Source organism: Centropristis striata, chromosome 24, assembly GCF_030273125.1.
Source record: "Centropristis striata isolate RG_2023a ecotype Rhode Island chromosome 24, C.striata_1.0, whole genome shotgun sequence".
In the NCBI taxonomy this organism is placed as follows: Eukaryota; Metazoa; Chordata; class Actinopteri; order Perciformes; family Serranidae; genus Centropristis; species Centropristis striata.
The window spans coordinates 479,595-501,655 of record NC_081540.1 but is presented as its reverse complement, the minus strand read 5'-3'; the positions used below and the strand labels follow the sequence as shown (position 1 = coordinate 501,655).

General features: G+C 41.3%; 1 protein-coding gene and 10 non-coding genes across 11 annotated transcripts in view; 6 read left to right on the top strand and 5 right to left on the bottom strand.

Moving 5' to 3' along the window:
- Positions 1 to 985: 985 nt before the first annotated feature.
- On the bottom strand, positions 986 to 1,056 carry trnag-gcc (transfer RNA glycine (anticodon GCC)). Its single transcript has one exon. It is a non-coding gene; the product is annotated as a tRNA-Gly (tRNA).
- Positions 1,057 to 1,166: 110 nt separating this feature from the next.
- Positions 1,167 to 1,238, top strand: trnad-guc (transfer RNA aspartic acid (anticodon GUC)). Its single transcript has one exon. It is a non-coding gene; the product is annotated as a tRNA-Asp (tRNA).
- A 3,060-nt stretch (positions 1,239 to 4,298) lies between these two features.
- Positions 4,299 to 4,369, bottom strand: trnag-gcc (transfer RNA glycine (anticodon GCC)). The gene has a single exon. It is a non-coding gene; the product is annotated as a tRNA-Gly (tRNA).
- Positions 4,370 to 4,479: 110 nt separating this feature from the next.
- On the top strand, positions 4,480 to 4,551 carry trnad-guc (transfer RNA aspartic acid (anticodon GUC)). Its single transcript has one exon. It is a non-coding gene; the product is annotated as a tRNA-Asp (tRNA).
- Positions 4,552 to 6,210: 1,659 nt separating this feature from the next.
- On the bottom strand, positions 6,211 to 6,281 carry trnag-gcc (transfer RNA glycine (anticodon GCC)). Its single transcript has one exon. It is a non-coding gene; the product is annotated as a tRNA-Gly (tRNA).
- A 110-nt stretch (positions 6,282 to 6,391) lies between these two features.
- trnad-guc (transfer RNA aspartic acid (anticodon GUC)) lies at positions 6,392 to 6,463 on the top strand. The gene has a single exon. It is a non-coding gene; the product is annotated as a tRNA-Asp (tRNA).
- A 4,989-nt stretch (positions 6,464 to 11,452) lies between these two features.
- On the bottom strand, positions 11,453 to 11,523 carry trnag-gcc (transfer RNA glycine (anticodon GCC)). Its single transcript has one exon. It is a non-coding gene; the product is annotated as a tRNA-Gly (tRNA).
- A 110-nt stretch (positions 11,524 to 11,633) lies between these two features.
- trnad-guc (transfer RNA aspartic acid (anticodon GUC)) lies at positions 11,634 to 11,705 on the top strand. The gene has a single exon. It is a non-coding gene; the product is annotated as a tRNA-Asp (tRNA).
- A 2,645-nt stretch (positions 11,706 to 14,350) lies between these two features.
- trnag-gcc (transfer RNA glycine (anticodon GCC)) lies at positions 14,351 to 14,421 on the bottom strand. Its single transcript has one exon. It is a non-coding gene; the product is annotated as a tRNA-Gly (tRNA).
- A 110-nt stretch (positions 14,422 to 14,531) lies between these two features.
- Positions 14,532 to 14,603, top strand: trnad-guc (transfer RNA aspartic acid (anticodon GUC)). Its single transcript has one exon. It is a non-coding gene; the product is annotated as a tRNA-Asp (tRNA).
- A 7,041-nt stretch (positions 14,604 to 21,644) lies between these two features.
- Positions 21,645 to 22,061, top strand: part of LOC131963164 (bone morphogenetic protein receptor type-2-like) — a 46,230-nt gene continuing 45,813 nt past the window's right edge. The window contains exon 1 of the mRNA XM_059328318.1: positions 21,645 to 21,723. Within this exon, the coding sequence (XP_059184301.1) occupies positions 21,645 to 21,723 (79 nt within the window). The remainder of the gene's footprint in view (positions 21,724 to 22,061) is intronic.

Here is a 22,061-nt window from a genome sequence, read left to right as displayed (position 1 = left end):
TTACCTGTGTGTAGCATGTGTATCTGGAGGAGAGTGCGCGCTTACGTGCATGTGTGTATAACTAAAAATAACAAAGTTACCTGTGTGAAGCATGTGTATCTGGAGGAGAGTGCGCGCTTACGTGCATGTGTGTATAACTAAAAATAACAAAGTTACCTGTGTGTAGCATGTGTATCTGGAGGAGAGTGCGCGCTTACGTGCATGTGTGTATAACTAAAAATAACAAAGTTACCTGTGTGTAGCATGTGTATCTGGAGGAGTGTGTGCTTGCGCGTATCTGTAACTGTAATCACATCAAAGGCGTTGGGGTCGACCAATCAGAGCAGAGCAATCAACAGAATTAACAGCTGTGGAATCTTCTGGCACAGTGACAGCAGCCAGAAGTGGACATACTGGAATTTCTGGCCTCGAACAGAAAGCATTTTGGGCAAAACCATAATACCTATCATTGATCCGACTTCACTTTGAGCGTCCTGAATCCTTCCTGAACAGCTACATATGTTTATTGTGAAGAAAAATGAAGAAATAGCTTCGTAAGAGTGATCTGAAAAACTGTTAAATATGCTTTTCTACAGAAATTTTCCTGCGTTTTTAATATGGCTGTCAATGAGGCTGTTGGTGCGTGTTGGTGGATCATCTGTGTGTCCTACGTCCAAACTATAACTCTGACAGATTTACCAGAGGATTGTGAGTGAGAAGACTAATTTTCCTACGTTTGTGTGTATAAATTATTTCTCTAGAGTGGAATTTGCGGCCTGGAGCGCAGTTTTCAAATTTATTTTTTGACAAGTTACCTGTGTGTGTGTGTGTGTTTGAAGCATGTGTATCTGGAGGAGTGTACAGGTTCCTGACCCTCTACCAGAACGCTCTTTATGAACCTTTCTAATGTTATTCATGCCGAGCAGTCCCAGGACCCGAGACCTGAAGAGACTTGATCTGCCCCAGCACAAAAGCTAACAAGCTTCACCATAAGACAAAAGCTTGTTGCATTGGCCGGGAATCGAACCCGGGCCTCCCGCGTGGCAGGCGAGAATTCTACCACTGAACCACCAATGCTCACATGACCTTCAGAAATACCTCTGGGCTCAGAACGCTGACTCAGCTGAAGGTCACACATGGTGTTTACTTCATGAACGAAAAAGGGAGGAGTCAAAGCCTCCAGCAACTCCTCGTTAGTATAGTGGTGAGTATCCCCGCCTGTCACGCGGGAGACCGGGGTTCAATTCCCCGACGGGGAGAAAACACAATTTATGTCTCCACACACACACTGACCTGAACACCAGCTGCTGCTGGAGGAAGACACAGAAACACACACCAGTAATATTGCTTGCAATGAAATTTCCCAATGACATGAGTATTCTCTGATCTAGCAACTGGCAGCTGTTACTGACTCCGGACTCGCTGTGTGTAAATGACAAGCACATGGCAGCTTCATTTCTTCGGTTTGTTCAGTTTAGATGCTGTCAAAACAACCTTAGACTGGAGGAAAGCAGGAAAGCAGAAAACTTTCCTTCTCCCCCTCCACTGACAGAATCACAAACTATTTTAAACCAACACAGCAACTAAAATGTGCTTTCAGGAACATTTTAGGTGAGACAAAACTATGGAGGTTGAAATATAAACTAGAAAATTTCCTCTGGGTAAATAGTGAAAGGGCCACGGGGCTACTGCCGGAGTGTGTACACGATGATGAGATTCTTCAGAGATTTATAACAATTAATACTAGTAATGTTATGATACTATATGATATACAAGGAGCACACCTACAACAAGCGTTCCTTTACAAGTACTTATTTATACAGCAACCTATGCACTTTAACCTCAAAATGTGTGTGTGTGTGTGTGTGTGTGTGAAGTATGTGTATTTGGAGGAGTGTGTGCTTGCGTGTATCTGTAACTGTAATCACATCAAAGCATCAACTTCACTTTGAGCGTCCTGAATCCTTCCTGAACAGCTACATATGTTTATTGTGAAGAAAAATGAAGAAATAGCTTCGTAAGAGTGATCTGAAAAACTGTTAAATATGCTTTTTTACAGAAATCTTTCTGCGTTTTTAATATGGCTGTCAATGAGGCTGTTGGTGCGTGTTGGTGGATCATCTGTGTGTCCTACGCCCAAACTATAACTCTGACAGCTTTACCAGAGGATTGTGAGTGAGAAGACTAATTTTCCTACGTTTCTGTGTATAAATTATTTCTCTAGAGTGGAATTTGCAGCCTGGAGCGCAGTTTTCAAATTTATTTTTTGACAGTTTTTTCTCTCCCTCTACACTCTGGCGATGATGTCACACACTGTGACACGAACATTCCATGCAATACACACCCATTATAATCTCAGAATTTCTCCAAAAATGATCATGGTCATTGAACAAGGATTGATATAAAAACCAGTAATCACATCAAAGCATCAAAGGCGTTGGGGTCGACCAATCAGAGCAGAGCAATCAACGGAGTTAACAGCTGTGGAATCCTCTAACACAGTGACAGCAGCCAGAGGTGGACAGACTGGAATTTCTGGCCTTGAACAGAAAGCATTTGTGTGTGTGTGTAACGAAAATCGCATACAGTTACCTGTGTTTGAAGCATGTGTATCTGGAGGAGTGTACAGGTTCCTGACCCTCTACCAGAACGCTCTTTATGAACCTTTCTAATGTTATTCATGCCAAGCAGTCCCAGGACCCGAGACCTGCTCCAACACACAAGCTAACAAGCTTCACCATAAGACAAAAGGTTGTTGCATTGGCCGGGAATCGAACCCGAAATAACAAAGTTACATGTGTGTAGCATGTGTATCTGGAGGAGTGACCTGAACACCAGCTGCTGCTGGAGGACGACACAGAAACACACACCAGTAATATTGCTTGCAATGAAATTTCCCAATGACATGAGTATTCTCTGATCTAGCAACTGGCTAATGTTATGATACTATATAATATACAAGGAGCACACCTACAACAAGCATTCCTTTACAAGTATTTATTTATACAGCAACCTATGACCTTTAACCTCAACATGTGTGTGTGTGTGTGAAGCATGTGTATCTGGAGGAGTGTGCGCACTTACGCGTGTATGTAACTAAAATCACATAAAGTTGCCTGTGTGTGTGAGAAGCATGTGTATCTGGAAGAGTGTGCGCGCATGTAACTAAAATCACATAAAGTTACCTGTGTGCGTGTGTGAAGCATGTGTATCTGGAAGAGTGTGCGCGCATGTAACTAAAATCACATAAAGTTACCTGTGTGCGTGTGTGAAGCATGTGTATCTGGAGGAGTGTGCGCGCTCACGTGCATGTGTGTATAACTAAAATAACAAAGTTACCTGTGTGTGCGTGTGTATCTGGAGGAGTGTGCGCGCTTACATGCATGTGTGTATAACTAAAATAACAAAGTTATTGTATTAGTTGTATCAGTTATTGTAGTAGTTGTATCTGGAGGAGTGTGCGCAGTTACGCGTGTATGTAACTAAAATCACATAAAGTTACCTGTGTGCGTGTGTGAAGCATGTGTATCTGGAGGAGTGTGCGCGCTTACGTGCATGTGCGTATAACTAAAATAACAAAGTTACCTGTGTGTAGCATGTGTATCTGGAGGAGTGTGCATGCTGATGCGTACATGTGTGTGAGTGTCTGTGAAGCATGTGTATCTTTCTGCGTTTTTAATATGGCTGTCAATTTAGCTGTTGGTGCGTGTTGGTGGATCATCTGTGTGTCCTACGCCCAAACTATAACTCTGACAGATTTACCAGAGGATTGTGAGTGAGAAGACTAATTTTCCTACGTTTCTGTGTATAAATTATTTCTCTAGAGTGGAATTTGCAGCCTGGAGTGCAGTTTTCAAATGTATTTTTTGACAGTTTTTTCTCTCCCTCTACACTCTGGCGATGATGTCACACACTGTGACACGAACATTCCGTGCAATACACACCCATTATAATCTCAGAATTTCTCCAAAAATGATCATGGTCATTGAACAGGGATTGATATAAAAACCAGTAATCACATCAAAGCATCAAAGGCGTTGGGGTCGACCAATCAGAGCAGAGCAATCAACGGAGTTAACAGCTGTGGAATCCTCTAACACAGTGACAGCAGCCAGAGGTGGACAGACTGCATACAGTTACCTGTGTTTGAAGCATGTGTATCTGGAGGAGTGTACAGGTTCCTGACCCTCTACCAGAACGCTCTTTATGAACCTTTCTAATGTTATTCATGCTGAGCAGTCCCAGGACCCGAGACCTGAAGAGACTTGATCTGCCCCAGCACAAAAGCTAACAAGCTTCACCATAAGACAAAAGCTTGTTGCATTGGCCGGGAATCGAACCCGGGCCTCCCGCGTGGCAGGCGAGAATTCTACCACTGAACCACCAATGCTCACATGACCTCCAGAAATACCTCTGATATCAGAACGCTGACTCAGCTGAAGGTCACATATGGTGTTTACGTCATGAACCAATCAGGGAGGAGTCGAAGCCTCCAGCAACTCCTCGTTAGTATAGTGGTGAGTATCCCCGCCTGTCACGCGGGAGACCGGGGTTCAATTCCCCGACGGGGAGGAAACACTTTATGTCTCCACACACACTGACCTGAACACCAGCTGCTGCTGGAGGAAGACACAGAAACACACACCAGTAATATTGCTTGCAATGAAATTTCCCAATGACATGAGTATTCTCTGATCTAGCAACTGGCAGCTGTATTTACTGACTCCGGACTCGCTGTGTGTAAATGACAAGCACATGGCAGCTTCATTTCTTCGGTTTGTTCAGTTTAGATGCTGTCAAAACAACCTTAGACTGGAGGAAAGCAGGAAAGCAGAAAACTTTCCTTCTCCCCCTCCACTGACAGAATCACAAACTATTTTAAACCAACACAGCAACTAAAACGTGCTTTCAGGAACATTTTAGGTGAGACAAAACTATGGAGGAGGTTGAAATATAAACTAGAAAATTTCCTCTGGGTAAATAGTGAAAGGGCCACGGGGGCTACTGCCGGTGTGTGTACACGATGATGAGATTCTTCAGAGATTTATAACAATTAATACTAGTAATGTTATATTACTATATAATACACAAGGAGCACACCTACAACAAACATTCCTTTACAAGTATTTATTTATACAGCAACCTATGACCTTTAACCTCAGTGTGTGTGTGTGTGAAGCATGTGTATCTGGAGGAGTGTGTGCACTTACGCGTGTATGTAACTAAAATCACATAAAGTTGCCTGTGTGTGTGAGAAGCATGTGTATCTGGAAGAGTGTGCGCGCATGTAACTAAAATCACATAAAGTTACCTGTGTGTGCGTGTGTGAAGCATGTGTATCATGAGGAGTGTGCGCGCTTACGTGCATGTGTGTATAACTAAAATAACAAAGTTACCTGTGTGTAGCATGTGTATCTGGAGGAGAGTGCGTGCTTACGTGCATGTGTGTATAACTAAAATAACAAAGTTACCTGTGTGTAGCATGTGTATCTGGAGGAGTGTGTGCTTGCGCTTATCTGTAACTGTAATCACATCAAAGGCGTTGGGTCGACCAATCAGAGCAGAGCAATCAACAGAATTAACAGCTGTGGAATCTTCTGGCACAGTGACAGCAGCCAGAAGTGGACAGACTGGAATTTCTGGCCTCGAACAGAAAGCATTTTGGGCAAAACCATAATACCTATCATTGATCCGACTTCACTTTGAGCATCCTGAATCTTTCCTGAACAGCTACATATGTTTATTGTGAAGAAAAATGAAGAAATAGCTTCGTAAGAGTGATCTGAAAAACTGTTAAATATGCTTTTCTACAGAAATCTTCCTGCGCTTTTAATATGGCTGTCAATGAGGCTGTTGGTGCATGTTGGTGGATCATCTGTGTGTCCTACTTCCAAACTATAACTCTGACAGATTTACCAGAGGATTGTGAGTGAGAAGACTAATTTTCCTACGTTTCTGTGTATTAATTATTTCTCTAGAGTGGAATTTGCGGCCTGGAGCACAGTTTTCAAATTTATTTTTTGACAAGTTACCTGTGTGTGTGTGTGTGTTTGTGTGTTTGAAGCATGTGTATCTGGAGGAGTGTACAGGTTCCTAACCCTCTACCAGAACGCTCTTTATGAACCTTTCTAATGTTATTCATGCCGAGCAGTCCCAGGACCCGAGACCTGAAGAGACTTGATCTGCCCCAGCACACCAGCTAACAAGCTTCACCATAAGAAAAAAGCTTGTTGCATTGGCCGGGAATCGAACCCGGGCCTCCCGCGTGGCAGGCGAGAATTCTACCACTGAACCACCAATGCTCACATGACCTTCAGAAATACCTCTGGTCTCAGAACGCTGACTCAGCTGAAGGTCACACATGGTGTTTACGTCATGAACCAAAAAGGGAGGAGTCAAAGCCTCCAGCAACTCCTCGTTAGTATAGTGGTGAGTATCCCCGCCTGTCACGCGGGAGACCGGGGTTCAATTCCCCGACGGGGAGGAAACACACTTTATGTCTCCACACACTGACCTGAACACCAGCTGCTGCTGGAGGACGACACAGAAACACACACCAGTAATATTGCTTGCAATGAAATTTCCCAATGACATGAGTATTCTCTGATCTAGCAACTGGCAGCTGTATTTACTGACTCCGGACTCGCTGTGTGTAAATGACAAGCACATGGCAGCTTCATGTCTTCGGTTTGTTCAGTTTAGATGCTGTCAAAACAACCTTAGACTGGAGGAAAGCAGGAAAGCAGAAAACTTTCCTTCTCCCCCTCCACTAACAGAATCACAAACTATTTTAAACCAACACAGCAACTAAAACGTGCTTTCAGGAACATCTGCGGTGAGACAAAACTATGGAGGAGGTTGAAATATAAACTAGAAAATTTCCTCTGGGTAAATAGTGAAAGGGCCACGGGGGCTACTGCCTGTGTGTGTACACGATGATGAGATTCTTCAGAGATTTATGGGTCAATGACGTGACGCCCAAATTTTTTGTCCGACTGTATTTTTTACAGTTAAAAAAGGGTTTACACTCGTAAAAAGAAACCACAGGTATGCAGTATATCTCCCACATATAAACCTACTTTAACCTTTCAAAAACAGTTAGTTGTTGGCAATTTTTGTGCTCTTTAAAGTGTCAAAATATCATGTGGTGCGACTGTCCGGCCTTAATTTTTGTTTCGAAAACGTCTATAAAATTACCCTAAATCTGTTCAAATATATTTACTTTCCCATTTGGCATGATTTTCAAAGTGTTTTTTCGTCCTGTACAAATTTTCAAGGCATTTGTAGTTATAGTTCCATTATAACATACAAGCAAACTTTGTCCGAGGATGTCCATTTTATGAAATATCATGTGGTGCGACCATCAAGAAATTACCACTTTGGGACGTTAACTTTGAAATCCAGACCAAGACAGGAAGTTGCATCATCCAACAGTTTGCCAAGAACCCTTGGAGACAGCAAGCAGGTTTGTTAATCTTTCTCAAATTTGATAAAACATATCGCTTTTAACGGTTGGTATGTAGTTGCCATATCTGGATGTTATGTGGTATGACCTCAAAAAAATTATGAATATTAAACTATTTCTACAAATATATATTTTGATTAGAAAATTTAAACTTGCCTTTTGTGTAAAGCTAGCTTGTTTTGTTAAGGATGCTAATTATTTGCCTGTAAATGTTGACTGAACATGAAAATATCATGTGGTGCGACCAGGTATCATGTGGTGCGACCATTGTAGAGTGTTTTTGATAATAGATATATGTCCTAGATAGGCAGTTATTGTGCTTTTATATTTAATTTAAGACTAACATACAAAAAATACTTTATGTTAACATTTTTTGGAATCGTTTTTTGTACAATTTGAGTATTGTTTTCTCAGTATTTCAGAAATGAAATTTAACATTTAGTTTTTTGTACAATATCATGAGGAAAATGTAAAAAAGGATGGAGCATGCAATTTCACTGTGGTAATTATGTATGCATTAGTAATTTGTCATTTATTTACTGTTTTAATCTATTTTACCAGATGCCACTGTCAAGCAAAACAAAAAGCTCGCCATAGGCAGCATGTTAATGCTGACCCAGTGGCAAGAGAGGAGTACCTTGCTAGAAGAAAAGAAAGCTATCAGAGAAGAAAACAACAGGGAAAGATTCTATATATAAAGTCAGATGATCTGCCAGAGAGAGAGAGAAAACTAAACAAAAAGAGAAATGGAGGGCTGCATCTTGTGCTTACAGAGAAAGGAATGAATGCCTGGGCTAAAAACTGCCTGCAGTTAACAATATATCCCCACTTTGACATATGCATTAAAATACCCAAAAGTAATGTTATGATTTTCAAGTTTGATGAAATCATTATGCATCATCACAAACTGTTTTAATAGAAGCACACATTTGTGGCTTTGTGAATGATTACATGATTTACTATAATACAAGGTTCTGATGAAAATAGTATGATAAACATAATTGATTCATTCTTTGGTCAAGTTACTGCAGTTACTGTATGTTTGATGGATTTATAAAAAAAATTAAAATGGTTATGAAGTCTTTGTTTAAAACACATCCAATTTTTGTGCACTTGTGTTTGAGATTGTTTTACTTTTAAAAATGTTATTAAAAAAACATTTCAGGACACCAAGGCAGTGTGGTGCACATTCAGATCTTTATTGTAAAGTATGAAATGTTTGTTCAAAACACAGTGTGTTTATGTTTGAGATTTTTCATGTTTCTGAAAATGTAATTAAATTGTTTTATTTTTATTGTTATTATTGTAATTTCATTATTATCGGATGTAATTCTATGTTTTGTATTAAAAGTATTGTTTATTGACCTGTTTATTGACCTATATTTATTATATAATATCTTCATGTCATTTGGTGCGACCACTCATCATGTGGTGCGACCAATAAAAGCAGTAACTGTATTGAATTCAAAATTTAATATCTAGTTTCTGTAGCTGGAATATTAATCACTGATACAGTATACTTAGGTGACTGGTAGATTTTATTTTTTAAAATCAGTGTAATGAAATTTAGAAGAAATATAGTTGTGTCAGCACAATGAAGAACGGGACTGTAACATTATGGAACAAAAATATGAAATCATTATTGACAAAATATCAAAAGAAATTTAAATACTTTGTTTAACACTTTAAATTACTGAGAACTTGTAAAAAAAAAGTTAAGCACATTATGGAAAATAACTAATTTTAAGATAAATCGCGGTCGCACCACATGACGTTTTTTAAGGCCATGGCCGATTCATATAGCTGAAAAAAACACTAAAAACGCTTCATTTCATTTTTTATTTTAATTTCTGTGTGCACAACATTCAGAATGTTTGAACAATTGCAATAGATATGCTATTTTTTTGTGTTTTAAATTTGGCCTGTTGAAAATCCTTATACGTCATTGACCCTTATAACAATTAATACTAGTAATGTTTTGATACTATATAATATACAAGGAGCACACCTACAACAAGCACTCCTTTACAAGTATTTATTGATACAGCAACCTAAGCCCTTAAACCTCAAAATGTGTGTGTGTGTGTGTGTGTGTGTGTGTGTGAAGTATGTGTATCTGGAGGAGTGTGTGCGATTACGTGCACATATGTGTGTGTGTGTGTGTGAAGCATGTGTATCTGGAGGAGTGCGAGCGCGCGCGCGTGCGTGTCTGTGAACCATGTGTATCTGGAGGAGTGTGTGCGCTTGCGCCGGCATATGTGTGTGCAAACCGCCCCAACGAGTGCTGGAGGTCCCGTCTTGATGAGGCCAAAAGAACCACATCATCTGCAAAAAGCAGAGATGCAAAACCGAATCCCTTCCTCCCCCCGGCTGCGCCTTGAGATCCTGTCCATGAAAACCGCAAACTCCCATGACCCCTCCAGAAGTCTGGGAGGGTAAAGAGCTGGTCCGTTGTTCCACGGCCAGGACGGAAGCCGCATTGTTCCTCCTGAATCTGAGGTTCGACAATCGGCTGGAGCCTCCTTTCCAGCACCCTGGAGTAGACTTTTCCGGGGAGGCTGAGAAGTGTGATTCCACGGTAATTGGAACACACCCTCCGGTCCCTTTTTAAAAATGGGAACCACCACCCCGGTCGGCCACTCCACTGGCACTGTCCCAGACCTCCACGCGACACTGAAGAGGCGTGTCAACCATGACAGCCCAACAGTGTCCAGAGCCTTCAGCATCTCAGGGCGAATCTCATCCAACCCTGACGCCTTGATGCCGGGTAGCTTTTTGACGACCTCGGCGACCTCTGCCAGGGATACTGGTGAGTCTTCCCCTGAGTCTTCAGACTCTGCCTCCTCCACAGAGGACGTGTTGGCTGGATTAAGGAGTTCCTCAAAGTGTTCTTATCACCGTCTGACGACATCCACAGGTCGGGTCAGCAGGTCTCCGCCCTCGCTGAGCACAGCTTGGGCCAAACCCTGCTTTCCCTTCCTGAGTCGCCCGACGGTTTTCCAGAACCTCTTTGAGGCCGACCGGAAGTCCTCCTCCATGGCCTCCCCGAATTCCTCCCATGCCCGAGTTTTTGCTTCAGTGACTGCCGCAGACAGATCTGATGATACGATAATGAAATCGATCATCGATCTTTGGCCTAGAGTGCTCTGGTACCAGGTACACTTATGAGCCACTCTATGTTCGAACATGGTGTTCGTTATGGACAATCCGTGACTAGCACAGAAGTCCAATAACAAAACACCACTCGGGTTCAGATCGGGCAGGCCGTTCCTCCCAATCACCCCCCTCCAGGTACTATCATCGTTGCCCACGTGAGCGTTGACGTCTCCCAGAAGAACTATAGAGTCTCCAGGCGGTACCCCTTCCAGGACACCACCCAGAGACTCCAAGAAGGCCGGGTACTCTGAACTGCTGTTCGGTGCATAGGCACAGATAAGAGTCAGAGACCTTCTCCTCGCGGCTGCAAGTCGCGAGGAGGCGACCCTTTCGTTCCTCGGGGAAAACTCCAACACAGCGGCGCTCAGCCGGGGGCTTGTGAGTATCCCCACACCAACACAGCAACTAAAACGTGCTTTCAGGAACATCTGAGGTGAGACAAATTGTCAGATTGGGGTCGACCAATCAGAGCAGAGCAATATACGGAATTAACAACTGTGGAATCTTCTGGCACAGTGACAGCAGCCAGAGGTGGACAGACTGGAATTTCTGGCCTCGAACAGAAAGCATTTGTGTGTGTGTGTAACGAAAATCACATACAGTTACCTGTGTGTGTGTGTGTGTGTGTGTGTGTGTGTGTAATTAAAATCACATAAAGTTACCTGTGTGTGTGTGTGTGTTTGAAGCAAGTGTATCTGGAGGAGTGTACAGGTTCCTGACCTCTACCAGAACGCTCTTTATGAACCTTTCTAATGTTATTCATGCCGAGCAGTCCCAGGACCCGAGACCTGAAGAGACTTGATCTGCTCCAACACAAAAGCTAACAAGCTTCACCGTAAAACAAAAGCTTGTTGCATTGGCCGGGAATCGAACCCGGGCCTCCCGCGTGGCAGGCGAGAATTCTACCACTGAACCACCAATGCTCACATGACCTTCACAAATACCTCTGGGCTCAGAATGCTGACATAGCTGGAGGTCACACATGGTGTTTACTTCATGAACCAAACAGGGAGGAGTCAAAGCCTCCACCAACTCCTCGTTAGTATAGTGGTGAGTATCCCCGCCTGTCACGCGGGAGACCGGGGTTCAATTCCCCGACGGGGAGGAAACACACTTTATGTCTCCGCACACACACTGACCTGAACACCAGCTGCTGCTGGAGGAAGACACAGACCAGTAATACTGCTTGCAATGAAATTTCCCAATGACATGAGTACTGAACCACCAATGCCTGTTGGACTTGGAGGTGCTGACTCTCATCCCAACCGATTCGCACTCGGCTGCAAACCGCCCCAGCGAGTGCTGGAGGTCCCGGCTTGATGAAGCCAAAAGAACCACATCATCTGCAAAAAGCAGAGATGCAATTCTTAGGTCACCAAACCGAATCCCTTCCTCCCCCCGGCTGCACCTTGAGATCCTGTCCATGAAAACCACAAACAGAATCGGAGACAAGGGGCAACCCTGGCGGAGGCTAACACCCACTGGGAACGTGTTTGACGTTGTGCCGAGTATGCGGACACAGCTCTCACTTTGGTTATATAGGGAGCGGATAGCTCGTAGCAATGAGCCCGGTACCCCATAGTCCCGCAGTACCCCCCACAAGACTCCCCGAGGGACACGGTCATAAGCCTTCTCCAAGTCCACAAAACACATGTAGACTGGACGAGCAAACTCCCATGACCCCTCCAGAAGTCTCAAGGGTAAAGAGCTGGTCCGTTGTTCCACGGCCAGGACTGAAGCCGCATTGTTCCTCCTGAATCCGAGGTTCGACAATCGGCTGGAGCCTCCTTTCCAGCACCCTGGAGTAGACTTTTCCCGGGGAGGCTGAGAAGTGTGATTCCATGGTAATTAGAACACACCCTCCGGTCCCCCTTTTTAAAAATGGGAACCACCACCCCGGTCTGCCACTTCACTGGCACTGTCCCAGACCTCTACGCGACACTGAAGAGGCGTGTCAACCATGACAGCCCAACAGTGTCCAGAGCCTTCAGCATCTCAGGGCGAATCTCATCCAACCCCGACGCCTTGCTGTCGGGTAGCTTTTTGACTACCTCGGCGACCTCCGCCAGGGTTACTGGTGAGTCTTCCATTGAGTCTTCAGACTCTGCCTCCTCCACAGAGGACGTGTTGGCTGGATTAAGGAGTTCCTCAAAGTGCTCTTTCCACCGTCTGACGACATCCACAGGTCGGGTCAGCAGGTCTCCGCCCTGCTTTCCCTTCCTGAGTCGCCCGACGGTTTTCCAGAACCTCTTTGAGGCCGACCGAAAGTCCTCCTCCACGGCCTCCCCGAATTCCTCCCATGCCCGAGTTTTTGCTTCATCGACTGCTGCAGCTGCAGCCCTTCTGGCTGAACCGACGGCCTTCAGGCCGCAGCTCCTACCAGCTGCATCAACAATTGAGGCTTTGAACATGGCCCATTTGGACTCCATGTCCCCAACCTCACCCGGGATGTTGGAGAAATTCTTCCGGAGGTGTGAGTTGAAGACCCTGCAGACAGGGGCCTCCGCTAGACGTTCCCAGTTCACCCTCACTACACGTTTGGGTTGCCAGGTCTGTCCAGCAGACTTCCCCACCACCTGATCCGACTCACTACCGGGTGGTGATCAGTTGACAGCTCTGCTCCTCTCTTCACCCGAGTGTCCAGAACATGCGGCCGCAGACCTGATGATCCGATAATGAAATCGATCATCGATCTTTGGCCTAGAGTGCTCTGGTACCAGGTACACTTATGAGCCACTCTATGTTCGAACATGGTGTTCGTTATGGACAATTCGTGACTAGCACAGAAGTCCAATAACAAAACACCACTCGGGTTCAGATCTGTCAGGCCGTTCCTCCCAATCACCTCCTCCAGGTACCATCATCGTTACCCACGTGAGCCTTGAAGTCTCCCAGAAGAACTATAGAGTCTCCAGGTGGTTCCCCTTCCAGGACACCACCCAGAGACTCCAAGAAGGCCGGGTACTCTGAACTGCTGTTCGGTGCATAGGTACAGATAACAGTCAGAGACCTTCTCCTCGCGACTTGCAGCCGCAAGGAGGCGACCCTCTCGTTCCTCGGGGAAAACTCCAACTCAGCCGGGGGCTTGGGGTCTGGCTCCAGGAGGGGGCCCCGGTTTACCCGTGCCGGGGGAGGTAAGCTGATCTTTTATGGTCTGCTTCATAGGAGTCTTTTGAATCGCTCTTAGTCTGGCCCCTCCCCTGGGACAACTTTGCCATGGGAGACCCTACCAGGAGCTATTGCTCCCGACAACACAGCTCCCAGGATCACTGGAGCACACAAACCCCTCCACCACGATAAGGTGGTGATCCTTGAAGCATGTGTATCTGGAGGAGTGTGTGCGCTTACGCACGCCTGTGTGTGTGCGTGCATCTGTAACTGTAATCACATCAAAGCATCAAAGGCGTTGGGGTCGACCAATCAGGGCAGAGCAATCAACGGAATTAACAGCTGTGGAATCTTCTGGCAGAGTGAAAGCAGCCAGAGGAGGACAGACTGGAATTTCTGGCCTTGAACAGAAAGCATTTGTGTGTGTGTGTGTAATTAAAATCACATAAAGTTACCTGTGTGTGTGTGTTTGAAGCATGTGTATCTGGAGGAGTGTACAGGTTCCTGACCCTCTACCAGAACGCTCTTTATGAACCTTTCTAATGTTATTCATGCCGAGCAGTCCCAGGACCCGAGACCTGAAGAGACTTGATCTGCTCCAGCACAAAAGTTAACAAGCTTCACCATAAGACAAAAGCTTGTTGCATTGGCCGGGAATCGAACCCGGGCCTCCCGCGTGGCAGGCGAGAATTCTACCACTGAACCACCAATGCTCACATGACCTTCAGAAATACCTCTGGGCTCAGAACGCTGACTCAGCTGAAGGTCACACATGGTGTTTACTTCATGAACCAAGCAGGGAGGAGTCAAAGCCTCCAGCAACTCCTCGTTAGTATAGTGGTGAGTATCCCCGCCTGTCACGCGGGAGACCGGGGTTCAATTCCCCGACGGGGAGGAAACACACTTTATGTCTCCACACACACACTGACCTGAACACCAGCTGGGAATAAAACCAAAAGGTACACCCTGTCAGGAGGAGCAGCGGATCTGATCTCCTGACGCCTCAGTTTCCTGACAACATGTAGTCACTGAAGTGATAAAACAGGATTATATTTTACATGCTGGAATACACAGACACACTGATAAATAAAAAAAAGGTGTTTAGTCTAAAAACCAGATAAAACAGTAAATCTGAGGGAAATCATCTTGCTGCATGGACAGATAATTTAACTTGACAAGATTTCTGAAATTAAGATGATTAAATCTAGAAATAAGCATGTTGAACACTTAAAATAAGAAATTTACTCTTACTCTAAGAACAAATGCTCTAACTCTTCTAAATCTAAAGTCTTTTTAAAAAAAATCTTGGTAAGAAATAAATAATTGTCAGGTCACTCTGCTCTGGCCAGTTCATTGCTGCTGGCAGCTTTAATTTATCTCTTTTGTAAATTTCTTTTGTCTTTTTTGGTCATTCTGTGACCAAAAGAAGATGAAGAAAGACGCAAATGACCAAAAAAAGACACAAAAAAGACACAAAATGGCAAAAAAAGACAAAAAAAACAAATAAAAGACACAAAAAGACACATATCAGACAAAAAGACACAAAAACAGACACAAAAAGACCAAAAAAAGACAAAATTACACAAAAAGATGTAAAATGACCAACAAAGGAACAAAAGACGTAAAATGACCAAAAAAAGACAAAAAAAAACCACACCAAAAACCCCCCACAAAAGACGTAAAATCACCAAAAAAAAGACACAAAAGACAAAAGAAGAGACAAAAAGTTTTTTTTCTCTTGGTAAGAACCAAATAATCATCAGGTCACTCTGCTCGGGCCAGTTCATCACTGCTGGCAGCTTTACTTTATCTGGTTTTAAGAGTTCATTTATTATTTATAAGTGTTCAACATTCTTATTTCTAGATTTAATAATCTTAATTTAATAAATCTTGTCAAGGTTAATTATCTGTCCATTCAGCAGCAAGATCATTTCCCTCAGATTTAGTGTTTTATCTGGTTTTTAGACCTTTATATCAGTGTCCTCCTGATCTGATTTATAGAATAACACCAGTTTTTTGTACAGCAGTCAGATATCAATCAAATAAAGTTAGAATCTAATATTGTTGTGTTAAAAAAGATATATAAACATGTGTGACGTGGTTATTGTTGTTTTCAAGCAGTTTCTTCTGTTGTTTCTTTATTATGTGATGTGTTATAGCGCCCTCTGGTGGCAGTGCTGCTACAGCACAGTTTAAGACTTTCACATTCAGGAGAAAATATTAATCTTAAACTTTCTCTCAGACACAAACACACTTCAGAGCTGCTGCAGGAGTCAGCTGCAGCTCTGTGGATGTTTTCTATATTTCATTACTTTCAGTTTGAAAAAATCCTGAATAAAAAGTGATAGAAAGTGAAGATAAGAATGTAAAAATGTGTCTGCTGGATTTACATGGATTCTGTTTGATCTGCAGCAGATTTAATAATTTTATCCAAGTTATTTATGTTAATTTTGACACTGAAACAGAGTCTAACATTAGCAGTTATTAGTAGGATCTGGTTGTTAAATGACTTTTATTTTGTGTAGTTAAAAAACTGAAACTACAAATTATAGACTGGGCCATAAAGGAAAAGAAAGTTTACTGTTATTATTATTTTACTTTTTCCTTTCTACTGTAACTGAACCCTTCTGACCTTTCCTGAACTTATAAAAGTTATTATTAAACAGTATGAGGGTTAAGCTATCTTTATATTGTCAATTTTATCTTCTTTTTTTAAAACTATTTAGTCAAAACTTAATGTTTTAAAATTAAATCGAATGTCTTAAAAAAATAAAGGGTGGTTTCAACTAATTAAAATCAGATTTTATACTTTTAAAATTGGTCTTTAGTAATATTTATTTTTTGAGACGGTGAATTTTATGTATTAAATGTTAGCCATTATCATTAAAATTATAATAAATTAAAGAAATTAAGAAATTAAATGGTTCATTGTGCGTGTAATGGATGTGTTATTGAATTATTGACATAAATAAACTTTTCTATCATATTCTCATTTTTTAAGATGCACCTTTAAACTGCTTCTTTCTAATAATAAATATACATATATATAATGAATATTTATTGATTTGTAAAGTTTTTTATCCTGCAGTTACAGTACGCCACCAATAATAATAGTCATAATAATGATGATATTAATAGTATTAATGATGATAATAATAGTAATAATAATAATAATAGTAATAACAACAACAACAACAATAGTAATAGTAATAATAATAACAACAATAATAATAGTAATAATAATGATAATATTAATAGTATTAATGATGATAATAATAGTAATAATAATAACAATAATAATAATAGTAGTAATAATAATAATAATAATAATAACAATAATAATAATAATAATAATAATAATGCAGAGGGCGCTGCAGGTCTACAAACAGCATCTCTGGTGTTAAAATTACATTAAATGTCATAAAATAAATATAAGAAAGGATGCTAACAGCGACCGTTGCTAACAGCAACCGGAGCTAATAGCGGCTAGGAGCTAACATTAGCTAACACTAGCATCTTTACAACTTTAAGCGTCATATTTAAACAGAAAACGGATAATTTCTGTCACCAAACAAACTTAATTTAATAAAAACAACATTATTGAACCTCACCAGCTGTTTGTTGTCGCATTTATTCATCAATATTCTTCTGTTTTCATCTTTTTTTAACTCGACGTCGAAGTTTCCAGCCGCTCGTTGACCGACTGACAGCGGGACGTTCTGATGACGTCTAACGGCCGTGACGCAGTGACGTACGTTTTTACGTACGTCACTGCGTCACTGGCTGCCAATAAGCTTCCCTTACGTCATAATATATTAAAGATTATAAGGCAAGACAAGTTTATTGGTTAGATTATATGATAATGATTTTGGTTATTATCAAGAATGTTTCCATGACTGTAGATGTAAAAAACAACAAAAATAGATGTAAAAATGACCAAAAAAGACACAAAACGACAAAAAAAGATGTTAAAATGACAAAAAAAAGATGTAAAAATAACTAAAAAAGACACAAAATGACCAAAAAAAGACACAAAATGACGAAAAAAGACACAAAATGTCCCAAAAAGACAGAAAATTACCAAAAAAAGACACAAAATTACCCAAAAAAGACACAAAATGACCAGTTTATTGGTTTGATTATAGTCAGATAATTTAGCGTTTCTCCTGCAGAGATCTTTGTATCAAAGCTCTAATGGCTCTAATCATTAAGAAAATGTGATGTTTTTCTTAATGATTAGCGCCATTAGAGCATGCATCATACAAAAATAAGTGCAATTTGTGCAGGAAAAAACATTAAATTATCTGACTATAATCAGACCAATAAACTTGCCTCATAATACATTAAATATTATTAGGAAAGGCAGGTTTATTGGTTACATAATAAGCAGATAATTTGAGGTTTTTCCTGTCCATATCTCTGTATAATGCTCTGTTTACAGTGCAGATTTCCATAATTTATTGGTTTGATTGTAGTCATATAATTTAGCGTTTTTCCTGCAGATATTGCACTTATTTCTGTGTAATGCATGCCCTATAACTGAACTAATCATTAAGAAAAAAGAAGTTTAATCGTTTGATTATAGTCAGTTAATTTAGCGTTTTTCCTGCAGATATTGCACTTATTTTTGTATAATGCATGCTCTAATGGCGCTAATCATTAATAAAATGTATTGATTAGCGCCATTAGAGCATGCATTATACAAAGATCTGTGCAGGAAAAACGCTGAATTATCTGCTTATAATCTAACCAATAAACTGGTCATTTTGTGTTTTGTTTAGTCATTTTTACATCTACAGTCATGGAAACATTCTTGTTAATAACCATCATCAATAAAACCATTTTAATTGTCTAGATATCAGCTCTTAAATTAAAATCTTATCAGATATTTTTGTTGTTATCATTATATTTGTCCAAACAAATGTACATTTAGTTGTACCAGACATTGAAATGAACAAGAAACTGAAGAAAACAATGTGGTCTAATAATTTTTTACCATTGGCATTGACTGTATTTTTGGTCATTTTGTGTCTTTTTGTGGTCATTTTTACATCTACAGTCATGGAAACATTCTTGTTAAAAACCAAAATCATTATCATATAATGTAACCAATAATAAACGTGTCTTGCCTCATAATATTTGATGTATTATGAGGTAAGACAAGGGAAGTTTATTGGTTTGATTATAAGCAGATAATTTAGCTGTTTTCCTGCCCAGATCTCTGTAAATAAATGCTCTACTGCCGCTAATCTTGACAGAGTTTCCATATTTCCGTGTTGATCATGAACGCAGCAAGTGTGTTCAGGGTGTCGTGCCGTCAGTCTGCGGTCCGGTGGAGCTGCAGCTCCCTCCTCCTTTCTGTCCTCCTCCTCCACCTCCTCCACTACCAGCACTACCTCCTCCTCCTCCCTCCACCACCAGCACCACCTCCAGCCCATTATCAAAATAGAAACAAATTGACCAAAATAGATGTAAAATTGACCAAAAATGACACAAATTGACAAAAATAGATGTAAAATTGACTAAAAATGACACAAATTGACCAAAATAGATGTAAAAATGACCAAAAAAGACACAAAATGACCAAAAATTGATGTAAAAATGACCAAAAATGACACAAATGGACCAAAATAGATGTAAAAATGACCAAAAATGACACAAATTGACCAAAATAGATGTAAAAATGATCAAAAAAGACACAAAATGACCAAAATAGATGTAAAAATGATCAAAAAAGACACAAAATGACCAAAAATAGATGTAAAAATGATCAAAAAAGACACAAAATGACCAAAAATAGATGTAAACATGACCAGAAAATGACACAAAATTATCGGAATAGACACAAAATGAGCAAAAATAGAAGTCAAAATGACCAAAAAAGACACAAAATGACCAGTTTATTGGTTAGATTATAAGCAGATAATTCAGCATTCATGGGTCTCTAACTGGCGGCCTGCGGGCCAATTGTGGCCCTCGTGACGATATTTTGTGGCCCCCACCTTGATATGAAAGTTTAATGTGAGTTTTATATGAATGGCACTTTACCGTGTTGTGTGTGGAAGGTCCCTTTAATTACTGTTTTTGATAATTTTGTGTTTTTTTAAAAATAATTTTGTATGTCTTTTGGTAATTCTGTGTCTTTGGGTCATTTTGTGTGTTTTTTTTTTTAAAAACTGTGTGCCTTTTTTTTTTTATTATAATTTTGTGTCTTTTTAAAAAAAAATAATTTTGTGCCTTTTTTTGTAATTTTGTGTCTTTTTCTTAGTAATTTTTTTGTCTTTTTCTTTAGGTTATTTTGTGTCTTTTTGAGTAATTTTGTGTGTTTTTTAAAAATAATTTTGTATCTCTTTTGGTAATTCTGTGTCTTTGGGTCATTTTGTGTGTTTTTAAAAAAAACTGTGTGTCTTTTTATAATTTTGTGCCTTTTTTGTAATTTTGTGTCTTTTCTTCTTAGTAATTTTTTGTCTTTTTTTTAAGGTTATTTTGTGTCTTTTTCTAATAATTTTGTGTCTTTTTGAGTAATTTTGTGTCTTTTTTGGGTCATTTTGTGTCTTTTTTTGTCATTTTATGTCATTTTTTTTTTTTAATATAATTTTGTGCCTTTTCTTAGTCATTTTGTGTCTTTTTCTTTTTAGTAATTTTTTGCCTTTTTTTTTAGGTTATTTTGTGTCTTTTTCTAATAATTTTGTGTCTTTTTGAGTAATTTTGTGTATTTTTTGAGTAATTTTGTGTCTTTTTTTGGTGACTTTGTGTCTTTTTTCGGTCACTTTGTTTCTATTTCTGGTCATTTTGACCCTGCCTCCAGCGGCCCCCAGGTGATTTGAGAGCCCTGCTCTCATGGCTCTAATCTTTGCAGAGTTTCCATATTTCCGTGTTGGCCCTGAACGCAGCTGATGGTGTGTTCAGGGTGTCATGTCGTCAGTCTGCGGCCTGGTGGCGCTGCAGCTCTCCGCCTGTCTGTCCTCCTCCCCCTCCTCCTCCTCCTCCTCCTGCTCCTCCTCCTCCCCCTCCTCCCCCTCCTCCTCCTCCTCCTCCTGCTCCTCCTCCACCTCCTCCTCCTGCTCCTCCTCCTCCTCCTCCTCCTCCAGCCCCACCACCTCCTCCAGCCCCTCCAGCCCCAGCAGCAGCAGCCTGATCCCGGACCGAGCTCCAGCCTCCAGACTCGGTGAATCGAGGCGTTCCCCGCCGCCTCCGTGTGTCTGTCTGCCGGCTGAGGAGCTCCAGAGAACCCCGGGGGACCCTGACCGTGACCCCGGAGCCTCCAGCGGGACTACCCCCCCCCTCAGACCGGACCAGGCGTCTCCTGATCCGGATCCAGTTCTGATCTTTCCCCCTGGACGCGGAGAACTAGCCCCGTTAGCATCCAGGAGCTAACTGGCTACATGCTGAATTCTTGGATTTTATTGTGGAAAATGTGGATTATTATGATACATTTTTAACTTGGACACATTTGAGTGATCGGAGGTCACGTGTTGAGGCTTTAAGTTAGTTATTTTCGTCCTATTTGTGTTGTTTTGGTGAGTTTTGCAGCGCCAGACAGTCGCCCCCCCCTCCCGGAGCTGCTAGCATGTTAGCATGTAGCCGCTATGGACGCGCTGCTGGCTGCAGACCCGACCAACCAGCTCGCTGCTCGGCCTCTTTCTAGACACTTTTACCCGCTTTAAACCTTCTTTCAGTGGATGTAAATGTTCCAGATGACACTCAGAGACCCAGACAGCAGATAGAACCAGTTCTGGTCGTTTCTACATGTTTAGTTTTTATAAATCAGCGGCTTCAGGTCAAGTTGTTGAGCTGAAAAGTGGCTGAAAACAAAGTCACAGAACCAGAACCAGGACCAGAACCGGGACCAGGACCAGGACCGGGTCAAACAGAACCCGGACCGAGCCGGACCAGGACCAGGACTACCAGGACTATCAGGACTACCAGGACTATGATGGCTGTGGGCCGGATCAGCATGAAATCCCTGGCTGAATGTGGGATCTGTCTGGCCATCCTCCTCACTGCTGTGGCTGGTGAGAGGCTCACACTGCTCATTGATTTCTCTCTTTCTCATCAATATTTCATGGTTTTCTTTTGGTTTCTGCTTTCTGACTTTCCTCCTCCACTAATACATGTTTGAATGACCAAAAGAAGACACTAAATGACCAAAAATAGATGCAAAAAAGACACTAAATGACCAAAAATAGCTGCAAAAACGACCAAAAAAGACACAAAATGATCAAAAATAGCTGCAAAAACGACCAAAAAAGACACAAAATGATCAAAAATAGCTGCAAAAACGACCAAAAAAGACACAAAATGACCAAAAATAGATGCAAAAACGACCAAAAAAAGACACAAAATGACCAAA